The 27,007-nt window shown below is 40.3% G+C and overlaps 3 protein-coding genes across 4 annotated transcripts; 2 read left to right on the top strand and 1 right to left on the bottom strand.

Moving 5' to 3' along the window:
* The first annotated feature begins 1,057 nt into the window (after window positions 1–1,057).
* On the top strand, window positions 1,058–8,371 carry LOC122777693 (oxysterol-binding protein-related protein 2-like). The gene is made up of 14 exons (XM_044039088.1): window positions 1,058–1,144; window positions 1,434–1,554; window positions 1,657–1,738; window positions 2,884–2,959; window positions 3,350–3,484; window positions 3,766–3,863; window positions 3,972–4,154; window positions 4,542–4,649; window positions 4,734–4,823; window positions 4,915–5,038; window positions 5,542–5,661; window positions 6,668–6,791; window positions 6,869–6,956; window positions 7,260–8,371. The coding sequence occupies exons 2-14, from the start codon at window positions 1,518–1,520 to the stop codon at window positions 7,360–7,362; spliced, it is 1,368 nt and encodes a 455-aa protein (XP_043895023.1). The 5' UTR covers window positions 1,058–1,144; window positions 1,434–1,517; the 3' UTR covers window positions 7,363–8,371.
* Window positions 8,372–10,153: 1,782 nt separating this feature from the next.
* LOC122777456 (proteasomal ubiquitin receptor ADRM1-like) lies at window positions 10,154–18,107 on the top strand. Its single transcript, XM_044038719.1, has 10 exons — window positions 10,154–10,225; window positions 12,797–13,028; window positions 13,122–13,238; window positions 14,262–14,385; window positions 14,493–14,579; window positions 14,665–14,764; window positions 15,379–15,620; window positions 16,843–17,000; window positions 17,416–17,518; window positions 17,774–18,107. The coding sequence occupies exons 2-10, from the start codon at window positions 12,819–12,821 to the stop codon at window positions 17,875–17,877; spliced, it is 1,245 nt and encodes a 414-aa protein (XP_043894654.1). The 5' UTR covers window positions 10,154–10,225; window positions 12,797–12,818; the 3' UTR covers window positions 17,878–18,107.
* Window positions 18,108–18,413: 306 nt separating this feature from the next.
* Window positions 18,414–26,960, bottom strand: cables2a (Cdk5 and Abl enzyme substrate 2a). 2 transcript variants are annotated; one of them, XM_044038717.1, is made up of 9 exons: window positions 26,410–26,960; window positions 25,719–25,811; window positions 23,948–24,025; window positions 23,682–23,781; window positions 22,016–22,190; window positions 21,819–21,916; window positions 21,390–21,496; window positions 21,069–21,273; window positions 18,414–20,336 (listed from the first exon to the last, which is right to left on the bottom strand). In XM_044038717.1, the coding sequence occupies exons 1-9, from the start codon at window positions 26,958–26,960 to the stop codon at window positions 20,196–20,198; spliced, it is 1,548 nt and encodes a 515-aa protein (XP_043894652.1). In that variant the 3' UTR covers window positions 18,414–20,195. The 2 variants fall into 2 exon arrangements, with proteins under 2 accessions (XP_043894652.1, XP_043894653.1); XM_044038718.1 differs by lacking the exon at window positions 23,948–24,025.
* Window positions 26,961–27,007: the final 47 nt, after the last annotated feature.

Raw genomic sequence — 27,007 nt, 5'->3', positions numbered from 1 at the left:
AATGGTTGGACTATGATCTGCTCAAAGAGGCAGATGATGTTTATGTGATCACAGGTATTGTGCTGCCACCTAGTGGAAACAAAGACACCATGTGTCTCTGCTTCTTTTTCCTTTTTCCAAAACACCAACAGAAATGGAATGAATGATAAGCCGAACACATAGATAATTTATTTCATTTAAAGATCAAAATATAAATATAATAATAAATATAAAGTAGAAAAGGACTGCTAATAATCTGGGTTCAGTCTGGTTAAGTATGAAACCTATAACAGGCCGCCAGAATTTAAAGAACAGCAGTCTGACTTGGCCAGTGCCTTTAAAACTAGACACTCACTCTGAGTGTCATATTCATCTCAAGATATATGAGCTACATATGTGATTATGGCTTTTAGAAGACATGTCCATAACACATCAATGATTAAAGAGCAGAGAGTGGAATCTGTGTGAACTAAGAAGGAAACTTTCAAAGCTCAGGTGCCAACAACTACTGTAAAAACTATCATATTAAAGATTAAAAGTAGATCTACATTTATATATTCAATACATCCTGGTGTTTAACATTTTCTCATATTATATATTTCAAAGAACAACAATATCTATATGGCGAGTTGGCTTACACAGTCAATTGTCAAGCAATTGAGTGAGTATAAAAACCCATACAACCACGTTTTTATATATTAGCTTCCTGTCACTTTTACATGTATGTATGTATCCTTTGATATCTGTTCAAACATCTGTGTATTGTCATCATTATTATTATTATTATTGTTATGAAATTTAATAATGAGGTCTAGTTATAAGATGTAATTATTTGACACATACACCTCATTTCAACAATATTTACACGGTAGTCTGACTGTGATGATTAAAACTGAGTCACGTCCTCTGAGCTTTTATCAAAGTGACACGTAGCCCTTGTATTTAATGTCACGTCATTTATTGTGGATTGTAAATAGCCGCTGGACTCTCTAACGTCTGTTCTTTACGCTCTATTTGTAGACTGCCTGTGGCTGATGCTGGCGGCGCCCTGATTGGCTAAACGAAGCTGTCAATCACCGTGTCCTTCCCGCCCACTTCCGCCTGGATCCAGAGAGACTCTTCGATTGTTTATGTTGCTACCGCCTAATGTGACATTATTTCACAGGTACCTTTTAATTGAGAAATGTGTGAAATGTGATGTTTGATTTGTTTGCAGAGTATTTGCTGTTAATTCCGAACTTTACTCTTGAAGTTGCTGCCAGTATTTCAGATTTTAGTTGACATTTTAAACTCAAAACAGCAGCGAGGCTAACTGCTAGTTAGCGCTTCAGGTTGCTAACTACCTCAGAGCTCCAGGGTGCAAAGCTAATAACGAGCAGCTGTTCAGCGTAGTTTGTCTGTGACGAGCCTAACACTGCTGCCCTGCTCCTCGTAACGCGCTGTCCGTGTTGCAGGTGGTGTTTTTCGGACGTCTGTGATGCTTGGCCGATGTGGGAACATGTCCTCTGAGTAATGTTTAGTTACCTTCTCTGCTCAGTATGAACAGCGAGGAGGAGTTTTTCGACGCTGAGACGGGTGAGGAGGACAGTCAGTGGTGTCATTATTGCATAGTTTTTCTGTACTTTAATGAATTAACCGCGAGTTTACCTTTATTTTTGTGTTCATCTTCTCCATCAGGGCTGGAGTCAGATGACTCCTGTGAGGTCAGTTTTCAAGATGCCCAGGTGACAGCACAGGAGAATGGGATGTGGGAACGCAGGTGAGGACAAGGCTGATCTCTTTATTTGACATTTATTCATCCATCCGCAAACAACCATCCTCTCTCACACTCACACCTATGGTTAAATTTACCTAATCCCCATATTGCATGTTTTTGGACTCTGGGAGGAAACACACACACACACACACACACTGGTATTATTCGACATGTATTTGAAGTATTAATGTTAATAATTAAAATACAAACATCAACATAACTAGAGAAAACCTCCACAGAGGCTGCTCAGTTCCCCACTGTGTCAATCTTGCACACAGTGGGAATACGCGTCTATCTTGCAAGGTTAACATTTGCTGCAACTAACGATTGTTTTCTATAGAGTATTTGTAAAAAAAAAAAAAAACACCTTTAAAACTGAATAACTAATTATCAAATAGCTGACGATTAATTAATTCATATCTTGATTATCATCATAATCATTATCCTTGGACAATTTCATCCAAATCTGTCCTTCACTTGTAACTCTAATGTGTAACTTTTAAACATAAACAAATGTAATTTTTACATCCAAACTATTACATGAGTTCACACAATGCTGAGGAAATCTGTCACTTAACTGTCTCTGTTTTCTACATATGTGTTTAGAGTTTGTGTCATTCCTGCACACCGGAAGTAGTTTGTTTTATATAAAGTCAGACGGAGACAACAGCTACATTGTAGTAGAGCGAGAAGGCTGTTGAATTATGACTGAGAACACCAAGAAGCCCCCACTTTCAATCATTTAAATTTGGCAAGGTGGTTAATAAATCATTTTCCCGTGGGGTGACAAAGTCAGAAGTAATATTTTTATTGCCTTACATGCACTTTAAATGATTTTCCCTCCAGTGATGGTTTGTTGCCAAACTCGTGCCTCCAACTGCATGTATATGTGCATGTGTGCACATATACATGCAGACATCACATCATACATGTGCTCACATGTGGAGGCCTTTCAGGCCAGTGCAACCACATTTTTTAGATGTCAGCCAATGAGCACCTCCTCTGCAGTCATCACTCTTACTGGCTTAGGCATTTTCTCAGTGACTCAGAGAGCAGCAGTTCACAGATTCACTGTTAAACATTGACATTCTGTCTACTAACCCTTTACTCAACATCTCTAAACTCTTTTGGGTCCAAATGTGCTCCAGGAAAACCCTCCCGGCTGAAATGATCTCCAGAAACAACTTCAGTCTGTGGAGTATATTGAGGAAATGCATCGGCTTGGTGAGTACAAGAACAGAAAACTGTTAAGATGAGTTTAACCTGATTTTCACCAGCTTTGTTACAGATAAGGTGTAATCACATTGTGGGTATAAACATGCATTTTCTGAAAATAATTGAATTGTCGACATGTATCAGCTTTTATCTCCTAAGTTAATTGCTATATTATCTGATGAGTTACTTATAATTAGTTTGTTAAATGGTTTATTTGAGGCTGTTCACAAAAAGCAGAGTTGAATTTATGTCCGAAAATAGCAAAATCCAATGCCTGGACTATTTTGCACACGTTTCACCATGTGAAAGTTAAATGTCCATCTCTGTTAATTATTCTGCCCTATTTTTCTATTTATCTTCACTCTTTGTTTATGTTCATTGTTTTTGGGATGTTAACAGGAGCTGTCCAAAATAGCGATGCCAGTTGAATTTAATGAGCCGCTGAGTTTTCTCCAGAGACTCTCGGAATACATGGAACACACTCATCTTATCCACGAAGCCTGCACTTTGTCTGACTCCATAGACCGCATGCAGGTAGATATATCAGATCACTATAATATGTATTCATTAATTATTACATTATGTTGATATAATATATTTTTATTTCTCTTGGAATATATTGTTCTAACCACATCTGCACATATTTAAAGCAGCTACTTTTTCTCCTCAACAGTTTATGTAGTTATTTTGTTCGATATGTTAATAAATATTTGGTCGATAAAATATCACAAAATGGTGAGAATAACATACTCAGTTGTTGCATAAAAACTTGGGTTTGTATGTAACATCTGATTTTCTTCATGTTTCTGTGACAGGTTGTTGCTGCGTTTGCAGTTTCAGCTGTAGCATCTCAATCAGACAGGACTGGAAAGCCTTTTAATCCTTTACTGGGGGAGACGTATGAACTCATAAGGTATTAGATACAAGATTGTGGAACTTAAAATTACACACTTAATGTGTACCTTGATAATAGAATATTTCCTAGCTTTCACTGATGAGAGATTTCAATTTTCCTGTACAGGGAGGATGAGGGATACAGATTGGTCTCGGAGCAGGTGAGCCACCACCCTCCCATCAGTGCCTTCCATGCTCAGTCTCTGAAGCACGAGTTTGAGTTTCATGGCTCCATCTATCCAAAACTCAAGTTGTGGGGCAAAAGTGTGGAGGCTGAGCCCAAAGGCACCATGACACTGGAGTTGGTGAAGTGAGTCATTTGTGTCTTTTATATCTGTGTGGATTTCTGCAACCTCGCACTTGTTGCGCTTGTGCTTTTTGTGAGACCGTGAGTTTGAGACCTCTGCTTTAAAGGATTAGTTCCACATTTGATCAAATACACTTATTTTTCCCTTTTGCAAAAAGTTAGGTAAGAAGGTCATGACCACTTTTATCTCTGTTGAATACAAAGCTCCAGCTGAAGTAGCCGTTTCTACTTAACTAAAATACAGAAGAAGGCAGTAATGCAACCATATTGACGCCAACCACTGTGAAACACCAAAGAAGAAGAATGGAAACTAGAGGAGTGGAGTTTCGCTGCACAAATAAAGGATATTATTGAAATCTTTAAAGAAGCTGTGATTTTTTTTTTCCACAGACATAAAGAAACATACACATGGATAAATCCAATGTGTTGTGTGCACAACATCATTTTGGGAAAACTCTGGATTGAGCAGTATGGAACTGTGGAGATCGTCAACCACAGGTACCATGACCGAAATGGTGTTAAAATACTTTTTAGACCAGTGCTTATTTATCGACATTTATGTTTTTCTTTTTGACTTCTCAGCACAGGAGAAACATGCGTGCTACACTTTAAACCATGTGGGATGTTTGGGAAGGAGCTACATAAAGTAGAAGGTTATATTCAAGACAAAAAGTAAGGGCCTGACCACAACGACACTGTAAATAGACGGTGAATGTGATTATTCCCCTCTGAGCCAAGTTTTATGTCTCTGCCCTGGATCTAGTAAGAAGAAGCGGCGAGTGATCTATGGGAAGTGGACAGAGTGCATCTACAGCGTGGACCCCAAAGTCTATGACGCGCACAAGAAGGACAAGAAGACTGCAGCAGATCCTAAAAAGCAGAAACCGGTGAGCAGTGTTCAAATATGCCTGAAAACTGACAAAATGACCCACGTGTGACCTTTCACTGAGATGATATACTGTCAAGTGTCTCTGTTCTCAAGTTTCTTTGGCATCATTTATCTGTCTTACAGCGTGAAGTACTGTGTGAATTCTGCTCATCACTCTGAACTCTGAAATGTGTTTTTCTCAAATGGTTTCTTTTCCTTTCACGATAACATGCAGTGGCTTTAGTAGAAGGTAAGGTATAAAAAAAGTGTATTTGATCTGTGTAGTGTGCTACTGCTGTTGTCTAGTTTGATTTATGTTCAGAGTGCCGTGTATGACGAGATCATTGCCAGCACTGATCCATGATGTCTTGCAGTGACATGCATTGTTGCCAGAGAGACATGTTGAATTTGTGGCAAATGTAGTTCTGCGATATCACCCATTTGCACATGTAGTCTGTGTACTGTGAGTTTAAGCTCGTCTGTTTGATAAAGTTACTAATCTGTGTGTGTGTGTGTGTGTAGGGTAATTACTGTGAAGCTGAGGAGGCAGATGAGATGCCAGAAGTTCTTGAAACGGTGACTGTGATACCAGGAAGTGCCTTACTGTGGAGGATAACACCGCGACCTGCTCACTCAGCACAAGTCAGTGCACGCACGCACGTACACACACACACACACACACACATATAAGCCTTGTTTGCACCAAACAGTTCTGACTTGTTACACACAACAACCAGTATGTAACTTGTTTGAGGGTTCCCTGGTAGAACTAGATATGACCAAAAACTATAATCACTTTAACCTTTTAATACCAAGCGTACTGCAGACGGCACTTTGCATTGCCGTAATTACTTATACGTAATTAATAAGTGCTATCGGAAGTTACAAGTCAAAATGTGCTTATTATGGTTTCACTCGCGCTGTTGCAGGAAGCCGGCGAATCAGCGTCTTTGTCACCAGAGAGGGGAGAAATGGAAAAACGCCTGTGCATAGTTGTGCACAGTTTTTGGACATTTTAAATTGTTAATACACTATTTTCACATGCAGTTTGTTTGTAAATAACTGCCATATATTGAAAGAAAAAGCACTTACTCACAGGACATTTTCTGGCCCTTTTATGGTTATCCATGCCATAATGTACTTTAGGCAAGGGGCTTGCTTTACGGAGGCTGCCATAATCCTACATCAGCATAAATGGACAAACCAGCCAGTCTTCCTAAATGCCGCACACTGCATTTTTTGAAAGGACTTGTTGAATAGCTCTACACTCCCACAGATATCACTGATGTGAGTGTTTGCTCAGTGACGTGGTTCCTCCCGGTCTCAGTAATCTGACAGTAAATATTGGAGAAACTGTATCAAATCAGGGGCCAGAACTCTACAAAGACACAAGTCTTTCAGGCTGTTCACCTCTGAATAAATGCAACGCCTCATGTTATTGGGGTGACATGGAAGAGGGAGGGGGATTACGAACAGTTATTAGCATGACAAACTAATACTCATTTCCATCACTGTTCTCTGATTAGAACTGTATACATTTCTGTATTTCATTAATTGTCCATGATAATAAAATATGGTTTTAAAATCTTAAAACCATATTTTGTCACACAGCTTGTTTACAATATTTATTTATTTTTATCCGTTATAGATGTATAATTTCACCAGCTTTGCCATGACACTAAACGAGCTGGAGCCCAGCACGGAGAGGGCGATTGCACCAACAGATAGCCGACTGAGACCCGACATCCGAGCCATGGAAAATGGAGACACAGGTAACGTCAACATCAAGTGAAGAAGACGGAGATTCCGTGATGGCTTTTTCAATTCTATATTTTTTTGTGTTTCATAGACACAGCGAGTACAGAGAAGGAGCGGTTAGAAGAGAAACAAAGGGCAGCGCGTAGGGAACGCTCCAAGGACGAGATGTGGCCAACCAGGTGTGTGTCACTGATATGTGTGTTACCCATGAATGCAATGTATTTTAAAGATATAACATAACATATATAACATTTATGCATTAAAGTGTCTAAAAATGACAAAGCACAGATGTTACTGATCACATTAACAGAGGCTCTGATTGGTTAATGTAAGTCAGGACAGTGTGACAGTGAAAACGGAGGAAGCTAAATGGAACTCGGCCAACATTACTTTGACTTACTGTGATTTCCCCACTGTTACATTTGTGCATTTGTAATGTCTCCCATTACCCTGTCATTAAAAACAAGTCTTGGTCCCTACAGGTGGTTCCAGCTGGGAACACACCCTTTCACAGGAGCCGAGGAATGGCTGTACACGGGTGGATACTTTGACAGGAATTACACCGACTGTCCCAACATTTATTGACGCAGGCGGTGAAGAACGTCTCCGTGATAGGATTTACTTAGGGTTTTTTTTCTAAACGTCTGAGATTCATATCTGTGGCCTCTAGACGCTCACTGGTACTGTGTCTCTCTTTGAAAATGTGATTTAGATATTTTATCAGATTATCTGCAACTGACGGCCACAGGAACAATGTGTTAATATTAAGGAGAATCGTAGTTTACTTCAATTTACTTAGAGTAACATGAAACGTATTCATCTTTATGTTCCCTAACAATAACAGCCAACGTGTATGTTAATCACCCGTAGAGTCACCTGTGCCACGATGCTGCAGGACACCAAGCTGACTGTAAAACCGCATATTTTCAGGTTTAGTTCAGGTACTCTACTATTTAACCTGTAGACTTCCCACGCAAACTTTCTGTCGAGTTTCATTCAGACATCAGGGGTTATCTTAACACATCAGCTACTTTTTTTATATATATGTATAGCCTATTTAAATATTAGAAGTCTATTTTAGTTAGCACTAAACATCAAATGTGATGAGTCTGTGACTAGTAATGAACAAAATATTTGGAAGCTGCTTTTAACCAACGTTTACTGCCACAGTAAACAGATATTACATTATAATGTTCGCAGTCACATAGTTCATGTGTCTAATACGTGACGCATGCATGGTCACCAAGATGAGAATACACACACACACGTCAAAGCCATAAAAAATGTCCTCTGCACTGAGTATAATACTGTAAACGCATTAATGTAAAACTTAAAAGCGAAGGAATACAGAGCGACTTTGTAACTCTGTTGCTGTCTATTGTATGTAACTGAAATTTTGAGGCATATTCACACTCCACATCCTGGTAGTTGCTGCTCCAGTCATATGGGAGCTGTAAACACTATCTAGAATGTTGCTAAGGATACAGTTAGTTACATGAGGGCTACCTCTTCAGCACTTTTACTTTTAGCCTGCCTGTATTTGTTTACTTTAACAAACTGACACCATTAAATTCATAATGCTGTAAAAAAAAAACTACAAAAAAACCTTGTCATTTACAAGCAGATTATTTATTCACAGTGGAATAATCTGAGTAAGATATCACGAGAAAGTTAAAACCACAGTACAAAAATGTCTCCTCGTGTCAGACACACTTGGAAGAGAAGCTGTGTCATAACACTCCATGGATACAAAGGCTCTATTTTGAGTTCTTCAAGTCATTTCACAGTAGATCTGTTTTTGGACACGGCGAGAATGAATGAGACCGGACACTGTTGGCACTACGATCCTATGCAAACTGATCCATCTATTCTGCCCTCCTGAAATGTGAAAAACCTCTTTAGCTCGTAGCCAGTGTGTGTGTGAGTGAGACACTACAGAGGCAGCAGTTAATGAATGTTGTGTGCTGGTACTGTGGTGCTTACGTTACATTTGACCACTCACAGTCCTACTCACATGATGTGTAGTGAAATATGTCCGACATCATGTTCTTCCCCCCTGGCTGCTCTCATATTTTTTTTTTTCCTGAATTCAAAGCACCTTTTAATGATCCCTGCACATGTACAAGAGGTGCTTTTGATCTCGTGCTCTTTGTTTCATAATCTTTTTTTTGTCCAGCATAATTTGAAAATGTTTACTTTGTATGTTCATTGGTCTGTTTTCTCTTCCAAATAGTTATACACATAGCCATATGCATACAATTCATAATTAAAGAAATAAATGATAGATTATTGAAATAATTAACTGTGTCATTGTTTTTTTGCTTAAAGAGTATTTGCCAGTGCTTCTCAACTAAATCTTTACAGGATGATGTAAAGGATGCATAGGATTGAAAAGAAACAAATAACATTACTTAAAATACTTTTTATGTGACATTGTGCGCCACAAATACACAAGCTGAAATTATTAATTGTGTTAAGAAACAATGGTGTGTATTTGTTGTGTACTTCTATTATATTTCTTTTAAAGACTGCAAAGGCACAGACAGAAACCCACTTGAGACAAACTAGACAAATAACTATTTGAAAAAAAATAAATAAATCAAAACACTCAAAGATACCAACTAGATGCAGACCAGACTATACTGGGGATCTTCAACCAGCAAAAACACTACCACAGAGACACAAAATAACCATACAATGTGACTTGAAAATGAGAACAAAGAGGTTCATTACTACTGTTTTGAAGAGACACTCGACTGTGGTCGATATAAGAGCTTACAAATACATCACAATGACAATATTGGTGACGATATTTCACAGAATTTCAAAATAAAAGTGTTTGTTTAGCTATGGAACAACATATATACATAGGTCATCATGAAAACGTATTTATGATGCAAAACTTATCTATTCATTAAAAAAAAAAATAACGTGCAGAAATAACACGTAAATTGGTATTATGGCTAGTCAAGTGAAATCCATCGGAGGGCCATAAATTTGAGATTTAATCCCACATTATAAAATATAGCAGTTAAATAATATCAGGTTATATAATCATATTGGTATTAGGAATAGGGTCAATAATAATAAATCCAAAGTTATTTAATGACAGAGCTATATGAACTAAAAACAACCACAACATTCTAAATTCATAATCAGTTTATTTCATATTATTAATATTATTATTGTTATTTCCGTATTTTTATTTGAATATATAATAATCATAATTATTCTTATTGCTATTATTATAAGATAAACATACATGGATATAGTACAAAAATCAGGTGGCGTGTCTTCTCTACCGAACACGCGCAGCATTTAAAGGTCACATGATTGACACACGCGTCGTCCAATCAGAGTGAAGCACCGGCACCAGGCAGCCAATCACAATCAATCGTGGTGAATGAGTTTGACCGTCCTGCGGCTGAACGCTAATTCAGAGACAAATGTGAGTACAAACATGTTATTTTCTCGCATGTTCTGAGGTCGTTTGGTAAAAACAATGTACATGTTTAGTCCTTGTGTGTGTGAGAGACATATGTGAGTGTGTTCAGAGCTCAGTGGGCTGAGAACAGCAAAGAACAGCTGAGAACAGCAGAGTCATCTGCGTCTGTGGCTCCTCCACTGGCTCTTTTAATGTGGGAACACTGGGAAGAGACATTTACTCTATTTTAATCAGCTAAAATTCAGTATAGGAGTGTTTTCTTATCCCCGTGTGTCGGTAACAAGATAACATCTGCTTTAACTTGAATTAAAAATGTATACAAACACCCTTATGCTTCACAAATCAATAAAAGGATTGTTCACAAATAGACGTGACACTAATGACACAGCAAGAATTACATTCATCTACAACAAGAGATGCTTTCATTTCTCTTCTATGTAGATTTGCTGTCCTACAATTTAATTACCATATGTAATTATTTATAAACCCCTCTCTCTGTCATAATTCAACCAGCAAATCTACATTTTGTATTAAAATAGCAGCACATTAACAAAAAAAATGCCTCCAAGTGAAATGTAAATGGAGTGGAACTCATTGGTAACACGTGTGTCTGTCCTGCTATTTCAACTTCAAAATGGCTGCTTTATTCAAGACATGCTTGAGCATTACATATATGTTACATACACATTTTACATGTTATACATGTATGTATATGTAGCTGGATAATTGGCTTTACATTTAACAGTTGTATGTACAGTTTTATTATTTTTTTATTCTTGGGTACAGTTTTCTTTATATTCTAATCTACTTCACTTTTTATTTTATTTACCTTTTATTTAAATTTTGATCTTGTTTTTAATTTCACTGACAATGTACCTCATGCAATCTCGTGTGCCAACTAAACAAATCTTGAATCTTGACTAACCTGCGAATAGTAAAGATGAACTTTGACCAAAATGCCCCAATTATTATCAATATACAGAGGTGGTATCAATTTGCCTGAACGGAAGAAGGAAAACAAAGGCTGTATCTGAAAAGAAACCTCAAGACAGTCTCCTCAAAAGTTGAAGATATGCTGCATACCAAAGGAGGTCCCACTAAATACTGACTTTGTCTGTAGAAGCCATTTTGTTCTGCAATGTTATTGATTCATTTTATTTTAGTGGACATATTTTCTGTGTTTTTCTGGTTGTATGTTAATAACAAGACTGAAAAATGAATGTGAATGGTCCATTAAAACTTTGCTAAAACAAGAAAAGGTAGGTGGTGGTCTAAGACTTTCTTTAGCACAGTACTATATCTGCATAAACGGGGAAATAATAAGGATGAGAATGAAAGGCAACTTTGATCTGTATTAAATAACTTAGAACTGTGATTTCAGACTTCACAATGGGGACTTCAGAAACCGTGGAGGGCAATATTGCACCGCTTAGCCTGCCTGAACTTAGTGGAGGAAGTTCAAAGATCATGAGCTGCAGCATCATTACATTCAGGGCTATGATGTCAGTGTTCTGTGTAGAGAGTAGAGAAACAACTGGGATAAAGAACTTCTAACTGCTTGGGCAGCATTACACCACTCAGTGTACAGCCTACATAGAAATGAGTAGACCAAGTAGTAGTGTATAAAGTATTTTGGGGGCCATCACACACATCTCCATCCATTTACTGAAGGTGTAAACACTGATGGATCACTGATAAGGCAAACCACAGAACTGCACATACACACAAAGGACAGCACTGAGTCAGAGGTTAAACAGTTAAGTGACTACGAATATCATTTTGTGTTTTTGTCTTTTCCTTTTTAAATTACATGTCTGAGCTCAGAGGCTTTGTCTGTAAATGTCCTCAACCTTGGCAGAGTCACGGGATAATTACCAGGATTAAAATGTTAAGTTGTTGTTTCTCTACTGCTTTCTCAGCTGGTCTTTAGCTGTTGCGTGCCTTTGATAACTTTGAAAGCACGAGATTGATGGACTGATGGACGGACACAGACTGACCTGGAAATTGAGTATCGTATCAAAGAAATATGAGAGTAAAGAAACAATTAAGTTTAAGATGGAAATTAAGTCCGAATTGTGTATTCAATTGTATCATGATACCTGGTTACAATTCATTTTGTATTGTGGTTCTGATTTATTTTGATTCTGCAAGTGTTGTAATTCAATCATATCAATAAATGGAATTTTTCTTCTATTTCAGCCAACTTGAACGATACATTTCTCGAGACAATAACCCACGACTTATGTTTTTTGAAATCATATGTGAGTCAGTCAGTCTGACATTTATCTTAACAGTGGAACTTGCAGAAAACACTGTGAAACAGAACTTTAGATACTTTTAAAGGTAAACCGACAACTGCCACTTTTTTCTTCTTCAACAAGCTAGAAGAAATATCATGGTTCTAGTAGAGAAAATTATATACTGTGATTTGATCTTTATCTCCACCCCTGCAGCACGAATAATCCACTTAAAATGTGATATTATCCAAATGAGATGTATTATTTTATCACTGTAAATATTATGTGTTTATGTTAAGTATTAAACCTGGTGTCTTCCTCCTGTGTGTCCCTGCAGCTGTGTGTACCTCATCTTTATCATGGCCTCTGGAGCTTTGTTCCCCAGCATGGTGTCTGGCTCTCGCGGCTCGTCCAGCAAGTACCTGGTGGAGTTTCGGGCGGGTAAGATGACCATGAAGGGCAGCACGGTCACCCCCGACAAACGTAAAGGTCAGGTCTACATCCAGCAGACGGATGACTCCCTCATCCACTTCTGCTGGAAGGATCGGACGACTGGGAACGTGGATGATGTCAGTGACACTGTCTCCACAGTGAACTCGCTCATCTGCGTTTGACCTCTTTAATCTTAATAGCCACCTTTTTTTTTTTTCTCCTTAATTTAGGACCTGATCATCTTCCCTGATGACTGTGAGTTCAAGCGTGTGAACCAGTGCACCACTGGACGAGTTTATGTGCTGAAGTTCAAAGCTGGTTCCAAAAGACTCTTCTTCTGGATGCAGGTAAGCAGTATTATCTGTATTCATTATATATTCACTGGCCACTGTGTTAAGCACATATGACGTATAAAGCTTCAAGGTCTGACATGTTGTGCATTCAGAGATGATCTTCTGCAAACCTTGGTTGTCACGGCTGGTTATCTGAGTTACTGCTGTTGCTGCCAGTCTGGTCATTCTCCTCTGACCTCTAGCATCAATAAGACATTTTCACTTGGAGAACTTGGGAGTATTTTCTCTTTTTTTGACCATTCTTTGTTACCTCTAGACATGATTGTGTGTGTGAAACTCCCAGTAAACCAGCAGGTTCTAAATCAGTGGCTCAGACCATCAACCGTGCCATGTTTCCTCTCCATTCTGGTGCTCCGTCTGAGCTTCAGCAGGTCGTCTTGACCACGCACACAAGCCTAACTGCATCGATAGCTGCCATGTAGTTGAGCTAATGAACCTGTGCAGGAAGTTACGACAAAGATGGAGCTTGTTAGAAGAAGAAGAAGAGAAATACAGTATGGTGTTTAACAATAGTATGTGAGTGTGTGTAGAGGCGGGAACATTTTTAACTTTTTTGTGTCCCAAACCAAAGTCATACAGTCAATTTAGACAATTTATGAACCATGAAGCGGTTAACAACACATTTGTGCTGAGTCATTTCGAAGACATAATTCTCCAACTGTCGAACAAATATTTTTCTCCCAAAAAGAAGAATTAAACAGCCCAAACATGATTCAGCTAAAATGCTTTTGCATAGTCTGTGCATAGTCAAGCATGCGATATATAGGATTTTGGGATTGTATCGTATTTACATTGTTATCTGTGTGATATCCAATCCAGACTGTATCTGACCAATACCAATTCCCATCCCTAATTTTCAATTAATGTATAATATAGAAATATGAGAACAGTAAGTTTCTTCACATTCAACTACAAGATAAATGCTAAAGATATCAATGTTGGTACTGTATCAAACATTTGTAATTTCCCAGTGATAGATGTCTCACTCCATTTTCTGCTTTTTTTCCCTGATCTTAGGAGCCAAAGAGTGACAAGGATGAGGAGTTCTGCCGCAAAGTGAACGAGTATCTGAACAACCCGCCGATGCCTGGTGCTCTCGGTAGCGGCAGCAGTGGAGGACACGATCTGTCTGCTCTGGGAGGTAACGCTGCTCATACTTAAACCCGGTCGTAGTTAGGAAGCAGAAATGTTGCATTTGGAAAACAAATTCTTACTCTGGGCTGTCACGTGTTCTGTTTTCATGTAAAGGGGAGGGTGGTCTGCAAAGCCTTCTGGGTAACATGAGCCACAACCAGCTCATGCAGCTCATTGGACCAACTGGACTGGGCGGCATTGGTACGTAGGACTGTTGTGATATATTTGCTCTTAAGTGAAAACTATGTTGTTGCCTCACGTTTTCCTGCTCTCTGACCATCATCAGGTGGCCTCGGCACGCTGGCCGGTCCAGGCCTGGCCAACCTCCTGGGCAGCAGCAGCAGCAGTAGCAGCAGCATTCCTGCAGCCAGCAACTCCTCAACAAGGTCTCATGTTTAATCCAGTCAAATATAAATCTGTAACTGTAAATATTCCCTCCGACACGGATAGTGGCTTTGCACCTCATGTTTTCACAGCCTGTTTGTTTTATATTATATTTCTCATCATCATTTCGAGGTATAAGTCAAACATAGAAAACAGGACGCTGCTATGAAATATTTGCAAGGATATTTAATGTTTGTCTGTGGTTATTTAACGCAGAGAAAGTTTAACGGTCTGTTATTGTGGCCTCTTCTTGTCCTGTGATAATTCTCCACTGCTGCTGGAAAGCAGACACACTCTCACTTTAAATCACCGCCTGTTGCTGATACGCGAAAATTAACCAAATAGATTTGGTGCTTGTAGAAATAAAACTGCATGAACACTTTTTGAACTTGTATAAAAATGCATTATCTTATATGCATTTTTTTTTCTGTCAACCGCATCCCTGCAATGTTCTCAACTGGGATTGCAGTAAAGCTGAAGTTTGCTGTTTATACAAATTTTACTTGTATCAGAAATCATTTTTTTACCTTTAAAAAAGTACTTCCAGCCTTTCTGCTCCGTGCTCACGCAGCCTCAATCACCTCAGACACAATGGATTTGTCTTTTTCTTCCTCAGCCCGTCCACAGCCGTCACCCCCACCTCGACCTCTGCTGCCAGCCGCCTCAGCTCCTCCCAGGTGCCCACCACACCCATCACTCCCTCTGCCACCTCGGCAGCCTCACCCACAGCCACCACCCCCTCCACTCCTGCCGTGACGTCTCTGACAGCGGGGACACCAAACCCCACACAGCCCATCCAGCTGAGAGACCTGCAGAGCATCCTGGCCACCATGAACGTGCCGGCCAGCAGCCAAGGAGGTGAGTCCGGCTTCAGTCACACTGACAGCCATTTCTCCTCAGAGCTGATATAAAACAAAAAAATCTCAAATTAGCCCTCCAGGGAGAAATGCATAATGGGCATACTAATTAGCGCAATGTCAACTAATTACGCACCACATCATTAAACACAACTGTTTCTTTAATACGATGCTTAATGTTCACATAATAAATTGAGTTTATTGCAGAAGCGGGAAACCCACTGCAAACAATGCAAACTGTCGCTGGTTAGATTTAGTTTTACAGTGTCACACTACATGAGGCAACACTGCGTCCACTCCGATGCTTCATTAACACAATTTATCACCATCGCTCTGCCTGCAGTGTGACACGGGGAAAACGGCTAAAGCAGGTAGACGCTGAGAGAAAGTAGGAACGTTATTAAACCCTTCTGTTAACCCTCATGTGTACTTCTCATTACCATAACTCCTAGACGATTTGTATTATCTAGAAAATTCAGCAGAGAAATAGAGCTTTGCGCGTATACTAGTGCACATTTTGCGGAACGACCGTCCAATCACAGACAAGACTCACCAGCGCGTCACGCGTTTGTGACGTCAGCTTCTCAGTACTGTAATTCCTGTTACTGTTATTCCTGGAATAACTGCCAGATATTGAAAGTGATAGTTATCTCACTCAAAGCACTCACTCATTGAATATTTTTGACACACAATCCTACAACCATAAAATCCAAATAAATCCAGACCTGAATATCATGATGGTCATAAAAGAGGTTAAAGCTGTCATCATATGACTGGTTCTGGTAAGAAAAGAGTGAGACCTCATGGTGTTGAAGTGGGAAATATGTAAGATAAGATGTTCCATTATTGATCCTCCAGAGGGGAAATTCAGAAACTGAAGCTATCACGGCTAATTTGGGGGTGAGACTTAGAGGACAACACTCTCCTCCACTGCACTGCAACAGTGCAGGACAATGACGTTAATGCTCAGCACATGCATTCAGGCAGAAAGTCACATGGATTCTGATAAAATGACCATTCTCACTTATGGTGCATGGCCACATATCGGATATAGATCTGATCTAGGACCACATACTGAAGTGACACAAATGTGATTTGAAAACCAGTTTGAGTCACACCACCAAGCCTAAACTAGAAGACAGGGAGTTTTTAACTATAGGTTAAAAAGAAAGAATGCAGGATGTGTTGTTATTCAGACTAACCAGTGTTTGTTGGTTTTGTAGTGGACCTCGCCAGTGTCCTGACACCTGAGATCATGGCTCCCATCCTGGCCAACCCTGAGGTGCAGCAGAGACTGATGCCCTACCTCCCCTCTGGAGAGTCGCTGCTTCAGAGCTCAGAGGAGCTGCACAACACACTCAGCTCACCTCAGTTCCAGCAGGTGACGTGTTCACACTCCTCTGTGATTTCCAAAGACCACGTAACCCAGCATCACTTAAAAATATGGGGGGGGGCGATGACTGTAGCCTTATTTTCCATTTACCACACCACGCTAATATACGGTTAACAGTTTGTTCAACAGTAAGAATAAAGGTCAAACTGTTTAGTTTCAGTGTGTTCATGTGATAAACCTGGAAATTACTTGTGGCTCTTATTTCCAATCACGTACAGATTTTTGACATAAAGCCTGTTACTGTCCCTGAGTGAATTTTAAAGATAGCGTGTAAAGTGTGAGATAGAGTTTTCTCCTTTGAGCAGAATTCTGCTCACAGCGAGGCAGTGTTGTGTTGTGTTGGTATTTAACACTGCTGTGCTGTGGTAGATTTCCTTCCTCTATTTATCGTCTCTGTCTGCAGGCCATGAGCATGTTCAGCAGCGCTCTGGCGTCTGGGCAGTTGGGACCTTTAATGAACCAGTTTGGTTTGCCTGCAGAGGCCGTGGATGCTGCCAACAAAGGAGGTCAGTGTTTCACTCACATCAATAGACGCACTGTGCAACCGTTTTATTGCGAGAACATTAGATCTTTTTTTTTCCCCTCTTTTGTAATCTACAGTTACAAGATTTTAATTTACCAAGAGAAAAGGGAACGTTAACTGTGATGTGGCTGGCTCGTCCTTTGGATTTGTTGGAGAAAAATATCAAGTTTGATCCTTGAATGATTAGTTGAGAAAGTAAATCATGAAGTCATGAATCTCTGGACTTTTGTCTCTGCAGATGTGGAGGCTTTTGCCAAAGCCATGGAGACGGAGACAAAGTCGGACCAGGACGGAGACTCCAAAGACAAGAAAGACGACGATGAAGACATGAGTTTGGACTGAACAACCGTTGACTGTTATTTAATTTATTTATTTAGCTGCTGCTTTTATTTTTACACAGTAAGAAATGTGGTTAATATTTAAAAAGTGTGAGGCTTCCTCTTAGCTGATGTGTTCATCCTGTGACAGTGTGTTGACTTAATATATAATGCGTTTACTGAGTTTAACAAATGAACAGATGGGTTTTCTGCCTGCATGTCCTAACGGAGAACAGTAAAGTGTAGAGAAACGTGCTCATCTGTTGTGTTTATTTATATCCAGGTCTATAGTTAGCTGAATTAAGATTAAGATCAGATTTAATGGGGCACTTTGTTGGTGTAGTGGTTAGCAGTCTTGCCTTTGCAGCAAGAAGACCCGGGTCAGAACAAGGCATGTGTGTGGGGTTTCTCCAGGTTCTCCAGTCCAAAAATATGCAGATTTGGCAAATTGGACACTCTAAATTGACCCCGAGTGTGAGGTTGGATTTAAGATCTTGTACTGACCTAAAGAGATGGAAACCGCTGCATTAACATTAGAAACAAACAAGACTCAAACTCCGGTGTCTTTTCAGTTTCTGAAAATATATTTGAAAAACATTCATTTTACAGTAAGAAAAACAGTTAAGATTCTGCAGTGACATCCACCACACAGATACATGGTTTGCACCTACACATTTTGGATACTTGGATGCTCATTATGTTCATTTTCCACCACTGCAGACACAAAACTGACAAGGCTACGACGATTAGACCTTTCAGAAAGTGTTTTCGTCTGTCCCAAACAACATTTATGATTTCTACAGAGGCAAAAAAGACACAGAAAAGTCAACGCAATATCTCTTACGATAAAGGTGATTAACCATTTCACTGCCACTGTAGTTCCAGGCACTTTTTTTTTCTCCCCTCTTACTTGTCCATACAATGGCACAGAAACCTGAAGCGTTGCTTTGCAGCAGACGCTGCAGTCAGGTTGAACGAGTATGTGCACAAGCAACTCATACATCCATTCTTACACTGCACAGTTATACATTCTTGTTCTGACAAAAGGACTAAAACTCAGACACCAATGGAGTGGAGGAAGGGACTTAAGCGATGAATTCAGCACTGATGGCTTCAGGAACAAGTTGTAAACTCTTTGGGTTAGATTTAAAGCTCCAGTGTGTAAATTCTGTCGCCATAACACTGCTAGTGTCACTATAGCCCCAGATGAGCCTGAAAGGACGACTCCAGGTCCATATTCCAACTGATCTCTCTTAAATATTATTTTCAGTATCTGAAAACTACACTCATGTTCCAGAAAACCAGGGATATTTCCTTAACCTAGCGCCCTCTGCCATCTCGCTTTACTAGCGCAGCATACGACTTCCCTCCATCAGTCGTGCCCGCCCCATGTCTCCACAGACATGAAAAGAAAACACTGTAATATTGAAATTATTGATATTAAAAATGATTAAGATATGAGAAAGGAACAATTCCTGAGAACTGAAAGATTTGACATCCAAACGACATTAAGAATAATAAGGTTTCAGTGCATTTCACACAAACACGTCCCTGGGCAAATGACATAAAACTTTTTTTTTTCTTTCTTAAACAAACATCAATATTATAAATAATATGCTTAGAAAACTTATTTCCTCGCACGTGACACCACAGAAACTGAACACCTTTTTTCACAGTTTTTGAACAACAAAGTCTTAACACAGAGCTGCTACACAACGACTACGACACATGAAGTATTGTGGGACATTCAGTACAAACAAAAAACACATCCACAATCTACAGTTTCAGCTAAAAAAAAATGCTTCAGTGTCACAGTGGCTTCAAAAAGGCATTTAGAAAATCAGCAGTGTAGTTCTGTCGTTTGTCATTAATACTATACAGGTTGTATAGTAACGAGAAAAGGTGCCACTTACGAGTTTTTGCACAAAAACACACAAATATCACAGCGTAGGATTCGGAGCGAGGAACACTATGACGTACCCACAAAAAAAAAAAAATCAAATCACGAGGAAAAAGTAAAAGCACAATTAACGTGCTCATGGAACGTCTCTAACATAGAGCAGGACTCTGGACTGATTCACCATCGAAACGTCAAAACATACAAACGCTTAAGACGACATTCAAATAGACGCACACACGCCATCAAGTCTTAAACGTGCCAGTGAGTGAAAACTAGTTTATTCTTCCTAGTGAGGGACTGAGTGGAGCCAGACTGACGGATAATAAATAGTACGGGAATTATTTTTGTTTTAAACATGACAGCTTATGAACTGGTCAATCCATCACACACACACACACGCACACATGCTGGTGTTAATATTGAACCCAGCGGAGTGTCACAGTCTACCCCTGCTGCACCAGCCTGCGGTAGTGCGGCATGACCTTGCTCTCAGGTAGGTAAAGTCCCATCTCCAAGGCAACCAGCACAGGAAACTCCAGAGGAATCAACTCCCGTCTGTTTATACGGAAACGCTCCTCCAGCTTCTGCTCGTCCACGGGGAGAAACACGGGGGGGGTTGTAAGGAAACATGTTACGATGTGGTTACAAGTGATGCAGAGGATTGTAGAGGAGTGTAGATTTACACTGGGTTATGTTCTGTATTTCCTTGAGTCTCTTAGTCTCCGATAACCATCGTCACAGAAATTAAAGATTCATTTAGTCAACAGTTGTGATGTTTTCTGATGTATGTAATGATGATTATTATTTATTTTTATATAAAGTAGTATAAAGTAATTTAAATGAGTTCACAGCAGCTGCATGAATGCGTGGCACAGTGCTAGTCCCAGGCATTTCATAAATTAAAACCTTAATATTTATTATTATGGTCAATGTTCATGACATCATTTATGTTTTCAGAAAGTATATGCAGGAAAGTATACATTTTACTACATACATTTAAGATTGAAAAAGGTTATTTGGTATTTTTTATAACTTTATAATTTATAATTTTTTTTCAATCAGTTCATCATGAGTTAGAGAGGCTGCTGTTCTCGTCAGACGTCTTCAATACACACTATCCACACACTATTTACTTGCGAGTCATTGTGAAAAACCTGTTTCTAATCCTGAATAAAGTGCAGCAGTGAACACATACTGTTAGCTAAATAACACTGAGCTGGAAACCTCTCTTACAGGTGTGTGTTCTGCTTTTCTTTTTAGGTTTTGTCTCAATCTAACACTGAAATCTGTGTGTGTGTGTGGAAACAAGTACTCACGTCAATGAGCTGTTTGACTTCTGGCTTCCGCAGATCACTGCTGATCTTTGCAGCGAGTAGCACGCACGCCGCCGCAACCAGCTTCCTGTTCTGCTTGTTGAGGCGACCCTGCAGCACCAGCTTCTCAAAGTAAACAAACGACATCGCCGTGGTGACGGGCTGCAGACCGCACTCCTCGCTCACGACCCGCATCTCTCTCTTCAAGCTAGTGCAGGGGAGGGGGAACAGTGACTGATTGGCTTTCAAAGATTTCATTGTGTGACTTTAAATGATTTAAAAAAAACACACACACACACACACAAGACAAGAGATCTTCTGTACCTTCTTATCTTGCTCAGTGTCAGCTTGATGTGAGGAAACTTCTCTCTGAAAGTGTCGTTCATGTCCTTCTTCAGGTCGGACGGTTTCACATACTCAATAACGGTCGTCTGCAGAGACCAGATCAGCAGAAATACCTCACGTTAGCATGAATTACACAACAATGAAGCAGTGAATCTTTCGGTTCACATGTTCTCATGACAGAGGTCACAGTCTTGTGACCAGTATATGGATCACCAATGACGAAACCATGTGACTGGAACATAATGGACGCATTTAAGTCCCTAACGCAGCTGAGTGGTGGTTCAGAAGTTTAATCATCGGTTTAGTATTAAAGGTTGCCGTGCAGAACTCCCATCTCCCCTGTGGATCCCCTCCGCAGTCTCACACAAACACAGACAGGAAACATAATAGAATAAAACAAACTCTCACCACGTATGATGCAAATATAAGAACTCTCTTGTGTCTCCCGCAGGGCCACTGAGGGTCGCTGAGCAGGTTCGGGTCGTACTCTGTCACCTCCTCTGCATCTGAGAAACAACAAACATAACATCAGTGTGTGTGTACTAACAGAGAGAGGAACAGGTGTGTGTGTGTGTGTGTGTGAGAGAGTGAGATTGAATACATACTTGGCTCTTGTGCCACACTGTTGTTCAAGCGAGCCTGGGTGAAGTTCTTCTGCTGCCCGTTGCCACGGAAACGTGAATGAGGGGTCTGAGCTGAGCCGCAGCTCTCCTGCACGCCACCGCTCTTCTGCCTCACCAAGGCATTGGTCGGATAAAGGAACTGAGCATATGACACCGTCTGAGGAGGTAAAGAGGTTCATGTGAGTATTTCTGTCTCTCATTAACAGCGCGATGCGCGCTCACCGAGTGCCAATCATTCGGTAGCATTGAAAAAGCATGAAATCATGTGAACCAAATGTGTTTATCACTAAATCGCAACATCCATTAGCTCACTTAACATAATGAGGAAGAAACCTAGTTATATGGATACAGATCAGCAGCTGTGATTAATGTTCACATCAAACATCAGAGAGAGAAGAAAATGTGATCTCAGTGACATCATTAGCTGTTAAAATAACAAAAAAAGGTCCAATGTTGCAGCAGTTCTGCTGGTGAAAATGCCTTGTTGTTGTTGTGAGGTCAGAGCAGAATAGCCAACAGAAAGGCTACGGTAACTCAGACAACCACTGTGCCGAGTAGTAGAAAAGGTTGTAAAAGCCCTTGAAAAGAATGTAAAGGATTTGTCAATTTTATGACATCCTGGGTGAAGGAGAGAGACACTAATATTTTATTGTGGATGCCTCATCCATCGTCTACCACCGTCTACCTCTTTATCCTCCACATGAGGGTCGCAGGGCTGCTGGTGCCAATCCCAGCTGACAAAGGGCAAAAGACGGGCAATTTACTGTGTCCAATTAATTTCAGCATGTTTTTGGCCTGAGGGAGGAAACTGAAGAATCCAGAATATGCAAATCTCCATGCAGAGAGGCCCTGGATCTGAACACGGGCGATGCCAGCTGTCAATCACACTGGTGTCCACTCATACATTATAAAATTGACATCATGTTCTATTGGAGACCTGAAAATAGTGATTAAGTGCATAAACGCCTCAGGAAAATGTTTATCGACATTATAAACCAAAGGCTTATTTTTCCTTACACTTCCATTCAAATTAACTACTTTATGCAACCATCAAAGTCACCCCCTAGTGGCTATTCAATATATTTTCGCTTCCTGATTGACTTTGCTAAGGAAATCACAAGACTTTTCATTTTTTATATGTACAGTCTGTAGTACACAGAAAGGAGCCAAAGATCAAAAATCCGATCGATGAATAAATTCATGGTGAACTATTCTGATAATCGAATAATCGATTCATTTGATTAATGAAAAATTAAAACAAGCTTTCTGATTTTTCAGCTTCTCAAATGTGATTTGTGGACAAAAAGACATTCGTCAACACCATCATTTCCAGGTTTCGTAAACAAAGATCAACATATTTTAACATTTTCTGACATTTTACGGAATAAACAAGTACTCGTTTAATAGAGAAAATAATCGACAGATGAATCGATTATGAAAATAATCGTTAGGTGCAGCCCTAAAAAATATATAACCCTAATTTTGTTCCAAAGATGAAATACTAAGCGACACAAATACGTATAAAGTAAAAGGGGCAACATGTTAGTGTCTTAAGTGTTCATAACATTGAAAAGCAAAACAAGCCAGATCAACATGAAGCACAAGTTCAACCTCAGTTCAAACTTTCAGCTGATTGATGAACATTTACCTTGCCATATGCACCCAGCTCCACACCTTCCAAGGAAGGCAGAAGGTCTGCAGTCACCACAGAAGACAGCCTTTGCCTCTGAGTCTCCATCTTAGGGTCACTGTTCACAAAGAGTCATGTTGATTATGTCATTTTTCACCACGTGCCACACACACACACACACACACTCACTGGCATTTGCTGAGAATGACATGGAGGGTGACGAAAAACTTAAAAGTGATGTGGTCTGTGTTCTCTGCTTTGGGATGGTGCTTGGTTTTTAGTACCTGAGGTGAGCACTCTCTCCATAGGGCAGCACTGAGAAAGCAGCATATAGCGACCGCTTGGCACAAATCAGCATGATCCTGCAGGACACAGCAAGTACAGGCAGACAAAACAGATGGCGTGTCAGTCTACGGGCAACAACCACAGTCACTCGCTGCTTCTCAACAGCTCCTGCACGCACCACACTCATCTGCACTGGAGCTGCAGTGGCTGCGAAATCAGTCACTGAGCGACTTGTAGCCATCACTCGTGAAGCTAAAGAGCTACCAATGAACACCTCTCATATTACCTCTACATTCAAAATACAGAAATACAACAAATCAATCTGAATGAGTTGTCCCTTGACAGAGAAATGACTGGCAACTGGTGACAGGACAATATACACTTTTTTGTGACCGATACCAATATCACAAACTCTAGAATCTACCAATATCGTTAATGAACTATGAAGCTGTTAAAAACATCATTTCAAAGACACAATTCTCCAACGGTGTAACAAATATTGTGCCCTCAATAAGCAGAAATCACACCAGCCCAAACATGAAACAGTGAAAATGCTTTTGCTGATTTTATTTATATTTTACACTCTGTGCATAGTGAAGCATGCGATATATATAGGATTTTAGCATTGTATCAGATTATACATTTCTATCTGTCTGGTATCCGATCCAGTGACATCGACCAGTATTGAACCGATACTACTGATGACACCAATCCCTAATTAACATCACCAAATAATCACCAATCCCTAATAAACACTTATGTTCCTATGGATAGTATTATCCAAATATATGTACAAAAAAATGTCACCAAAATGTTCACTTAAATGGGCCAAAAAATTTGGATAAATCAATCACTCACTCACTCACAGTGGAATCTTAACCAATAACCAACAAAAAACCTACACCAACACCAGGGGCTTCAGCTCCAAACAAAACACTAATCAATGACCTCCAGTCAGCAGACTCAGCTGTGGACACTCAGCAGAAAACACTCACATCAGACTGGACGACAGACTGATATCTGATCTTTAACAGTAGACAACCGGTGTAAAATAGCTTAAATATTTAACCTAGAACCTTTACTCCAAACTTAAAAACTGCCTCAAATACAAACAGAGAGCCACAGCTGGAGTGAAAATGACCATGGCTACGTCTATGTCACTGATCAGCACACGGCAGCAGAAAACACATTAGCATGTGGGTGGTATAAATATGAATTTGTCGTAGACATGACATGACGTGTGTGGGAGCAATGAGGAACAACCATGCAAAAAAAACCAAGAAGAAGAATCAATGGCATGTTTATGTCAGTAATTAGACACAGATAATTAAATGCAAATACATAATCACTCTGGTCAAACTGGTTAACAGCTCAGTCAGACTGAGTAATGTGATATTTCCGTCCAGTCTTGCACTTTGTGTTACCTCAGTTTCCCTGTGCAACAGGAGGTTACAATTCCACACTGCACCCTTATTAGCTTTTGCTATGTTCCCATGGGTGATTAAATTCAATGTACCGATCTCAGCTCAGCAGCTGTACCACAGTAATATGTCTGCAGGCCACACTATGTCTCTCTGCCCGACTTAAGCAGCTTATTACAACACCAGTGGGAGGTGGGAGGAGCAAAGGCCTACTTTAGAGTCTAAAATGAAAAAAACCCTTTGTTTTTAGAGAGTTTCTCTGATACTGAAGTAGCTCAGATTTATTCATGCTTCCCTCCATTGTACTCTGTATGTGACTGTATGTATGTAAATATAATGGGAGACTCACCTGCAGCCTCTGGTGTCATACTGTCTCATACTCTTGATGAAATGTACTTTCTTTGGCACCTTGGGTCCAGGAGAACCGGAGACATTCCTCAACCTGAGCAGGGATTCAGAAAGACACAAAACCCACTTCATCAGCATGAACCAAACAAAGGACTTCCAGTAATTTATAAATAAGTTGTCAATCGCATTTATAGCAACCATCTTGGTAAATGATAATATGTTTCTTTATCACATTGAATGTCTCTGGGGGTTGTGGATATGTTGGGGTTGTGGGAAACAACTAGTGACATTTTCTGGACAACTGGGTTAGGACTAAATAAGCAGATATGGCTGGATGCTTAAAACAACCATATTTTAATACTGTATTTATGTTTTAGAATCGTTTAATATTGATCAGTTTCAAGGGAAACCGTGTTTTGAGGTTGTGATAAAGCTGAATTCATGATTAGTTTGATTTCTCAGCTCAACATCAGCACAAATCAATATTACAAAACACAACAAAGGAGCAGTGTTTTACCCCCAACAACTCCACTGTAAATCTACAGTGAAATGTTTATTCATACTACTATTACACCTGAAACACACATAAAAACCTCTACAGAAGTAATAATGGGAATATTTTGAATGAAAACTGCCAAACCTAACCAGCAGCCTCTGTTCAAATGGTGACTCACGGACACTAACGTGCTCACCTCTGCCGTGACTCCTGGGCAGTAGCAGCCGGGCTCGGTACGGCGGGTGTGGACCTGACACGGGAGCAGTGTTGGTGGCCGGAGGCCATGGGAGACACGGGGGTGTCCGCGGTTGGCGTCTCGGCCGCAGTGACACCTTCCAAAAATACCTCGTTGGCCCCGACAGCAGCTGGCCCGGCGGGTCCCGGCGACGTTACCAAGGAAGGTCGGCTTGGACTGAGGACCCCGGGAAAACTGGAGGCTGAGCCGCTACCGACGGCGGGCAACGCGGGCTCTGTCACCTGGGCCATCGGTGCTTGGCCATCAGGCGGCGCCAGGACCGTAGCGCCGCTGTCTCTATGCCCGAGCCGCGGCTCCTCGGTGGCTTTCTCCTCGGTATTTCCATCGTTTATGTGACACAGAGGCCGTCCGTCGAGGGAGATGTTAGTGAGGAACAAAAGGGCTGCCTGTCTCCGCCTGGAATCTTTCGCTCTCCTCCGGTGTTCTCGATAATTCTTCACGGGTTTACTGTTGCTGCCGGTGGACTGAACACCGCATAGAGCGGTCGCCATGCTAGTTTGAAATGTGACTGTTGGAAGCGAAGGCAAAAAAAAAAAAC

This window comes from Solea senegalensis, linkage group LG11, assembly GCF_019176455.1.
Source record: "Solea senegalensis isolate Sse05_10M linkage group LG11, IFAPA_SoseM_1, whole genome shotgun sequence".
NCBI lineage: Eukaryota > Metazoa > Chordata > Actinopteri > Pleuronectiformes > Soleidae > Solea > Solea senegalensis.
This window is presented reverse-complemented; position numbering and strand designations above follow the sequence as displayed.

What these genes read in the sequence shown, in the direction of transcription:
- cables2a (XM_044038717.1), bottom strand. Translation starts at nt 26,960, where the DNA reads ATGGCGACCGCTCTATGCGGTGTTCAGTCCACCGGCAGCAACAGTAAA. An exon ending in AGCTGGGTGCATATGGCAAG is followed by an intron (nt 22,191 to 23,681) that starts GTAAATGTTCAT and finishes TTACCTCCTCAG; the next exon opens with ACGGTGTCATATGCTCAGTT. An exon ending in ACACTGAGCAAGATAAGAAG is followed by an intron (nt 21,274 to 21,389) that starts GTACAGAAGATC and finishes CCCCTGCACTAG; the next exon opens with CTTGAAGAGAGAGATGCGGG.
- LOC122777456 (XM_044038719.1), top strand. Translation starts at nt 12,819, where the DNA reads ATGGCCTCTGGAGCTTTGTTCCCCAGCATGGTGTCTGGCTCTCGCGGC. An exon ending in CGATCTGTCTGCTCTGGGAG is followed by an intron (nt 14,386 to 14,492) that starts GTAACGCTGCTC and finishes TTTCATGTAAAG; the next exon opens with GGGAGGGTGGTCTGCAAAGC. An exon ending in GCCAGCAACTCCTCAACAAG is followed by an intron (nt 14,765 to 15,378) that starts GTCTCATGTTTA and finishes TTTCTTCCTCAG; the next exon opens with CCCGTCCACAGCCGTCACCC.
- LOC122777693 (XM_044039088.1), top strand. Translation starts at nt 1,518, where the DNA reads ATGAACAGCGAGGAGGAGTTTTTCGACGCTGAGACGG. An exon ending in TGAGGAAATGCATCGGCTTG is followed by an intron (nt 2,960 to 3,349) that starts GTGAGTACAAGA and finishes GGATGTTAACAG; the next exon opens with GAGCTGTCCAAAATAGCGAT. An exon ending in GACCTGCTCACTCAGCACAA is followed by an intron (nt 5,662 to 6,667) that starts GTCAGTGCACGC and finishes TATCCGTTATAG; the next exon opens with ATGTATAATTTCACCAGCTT.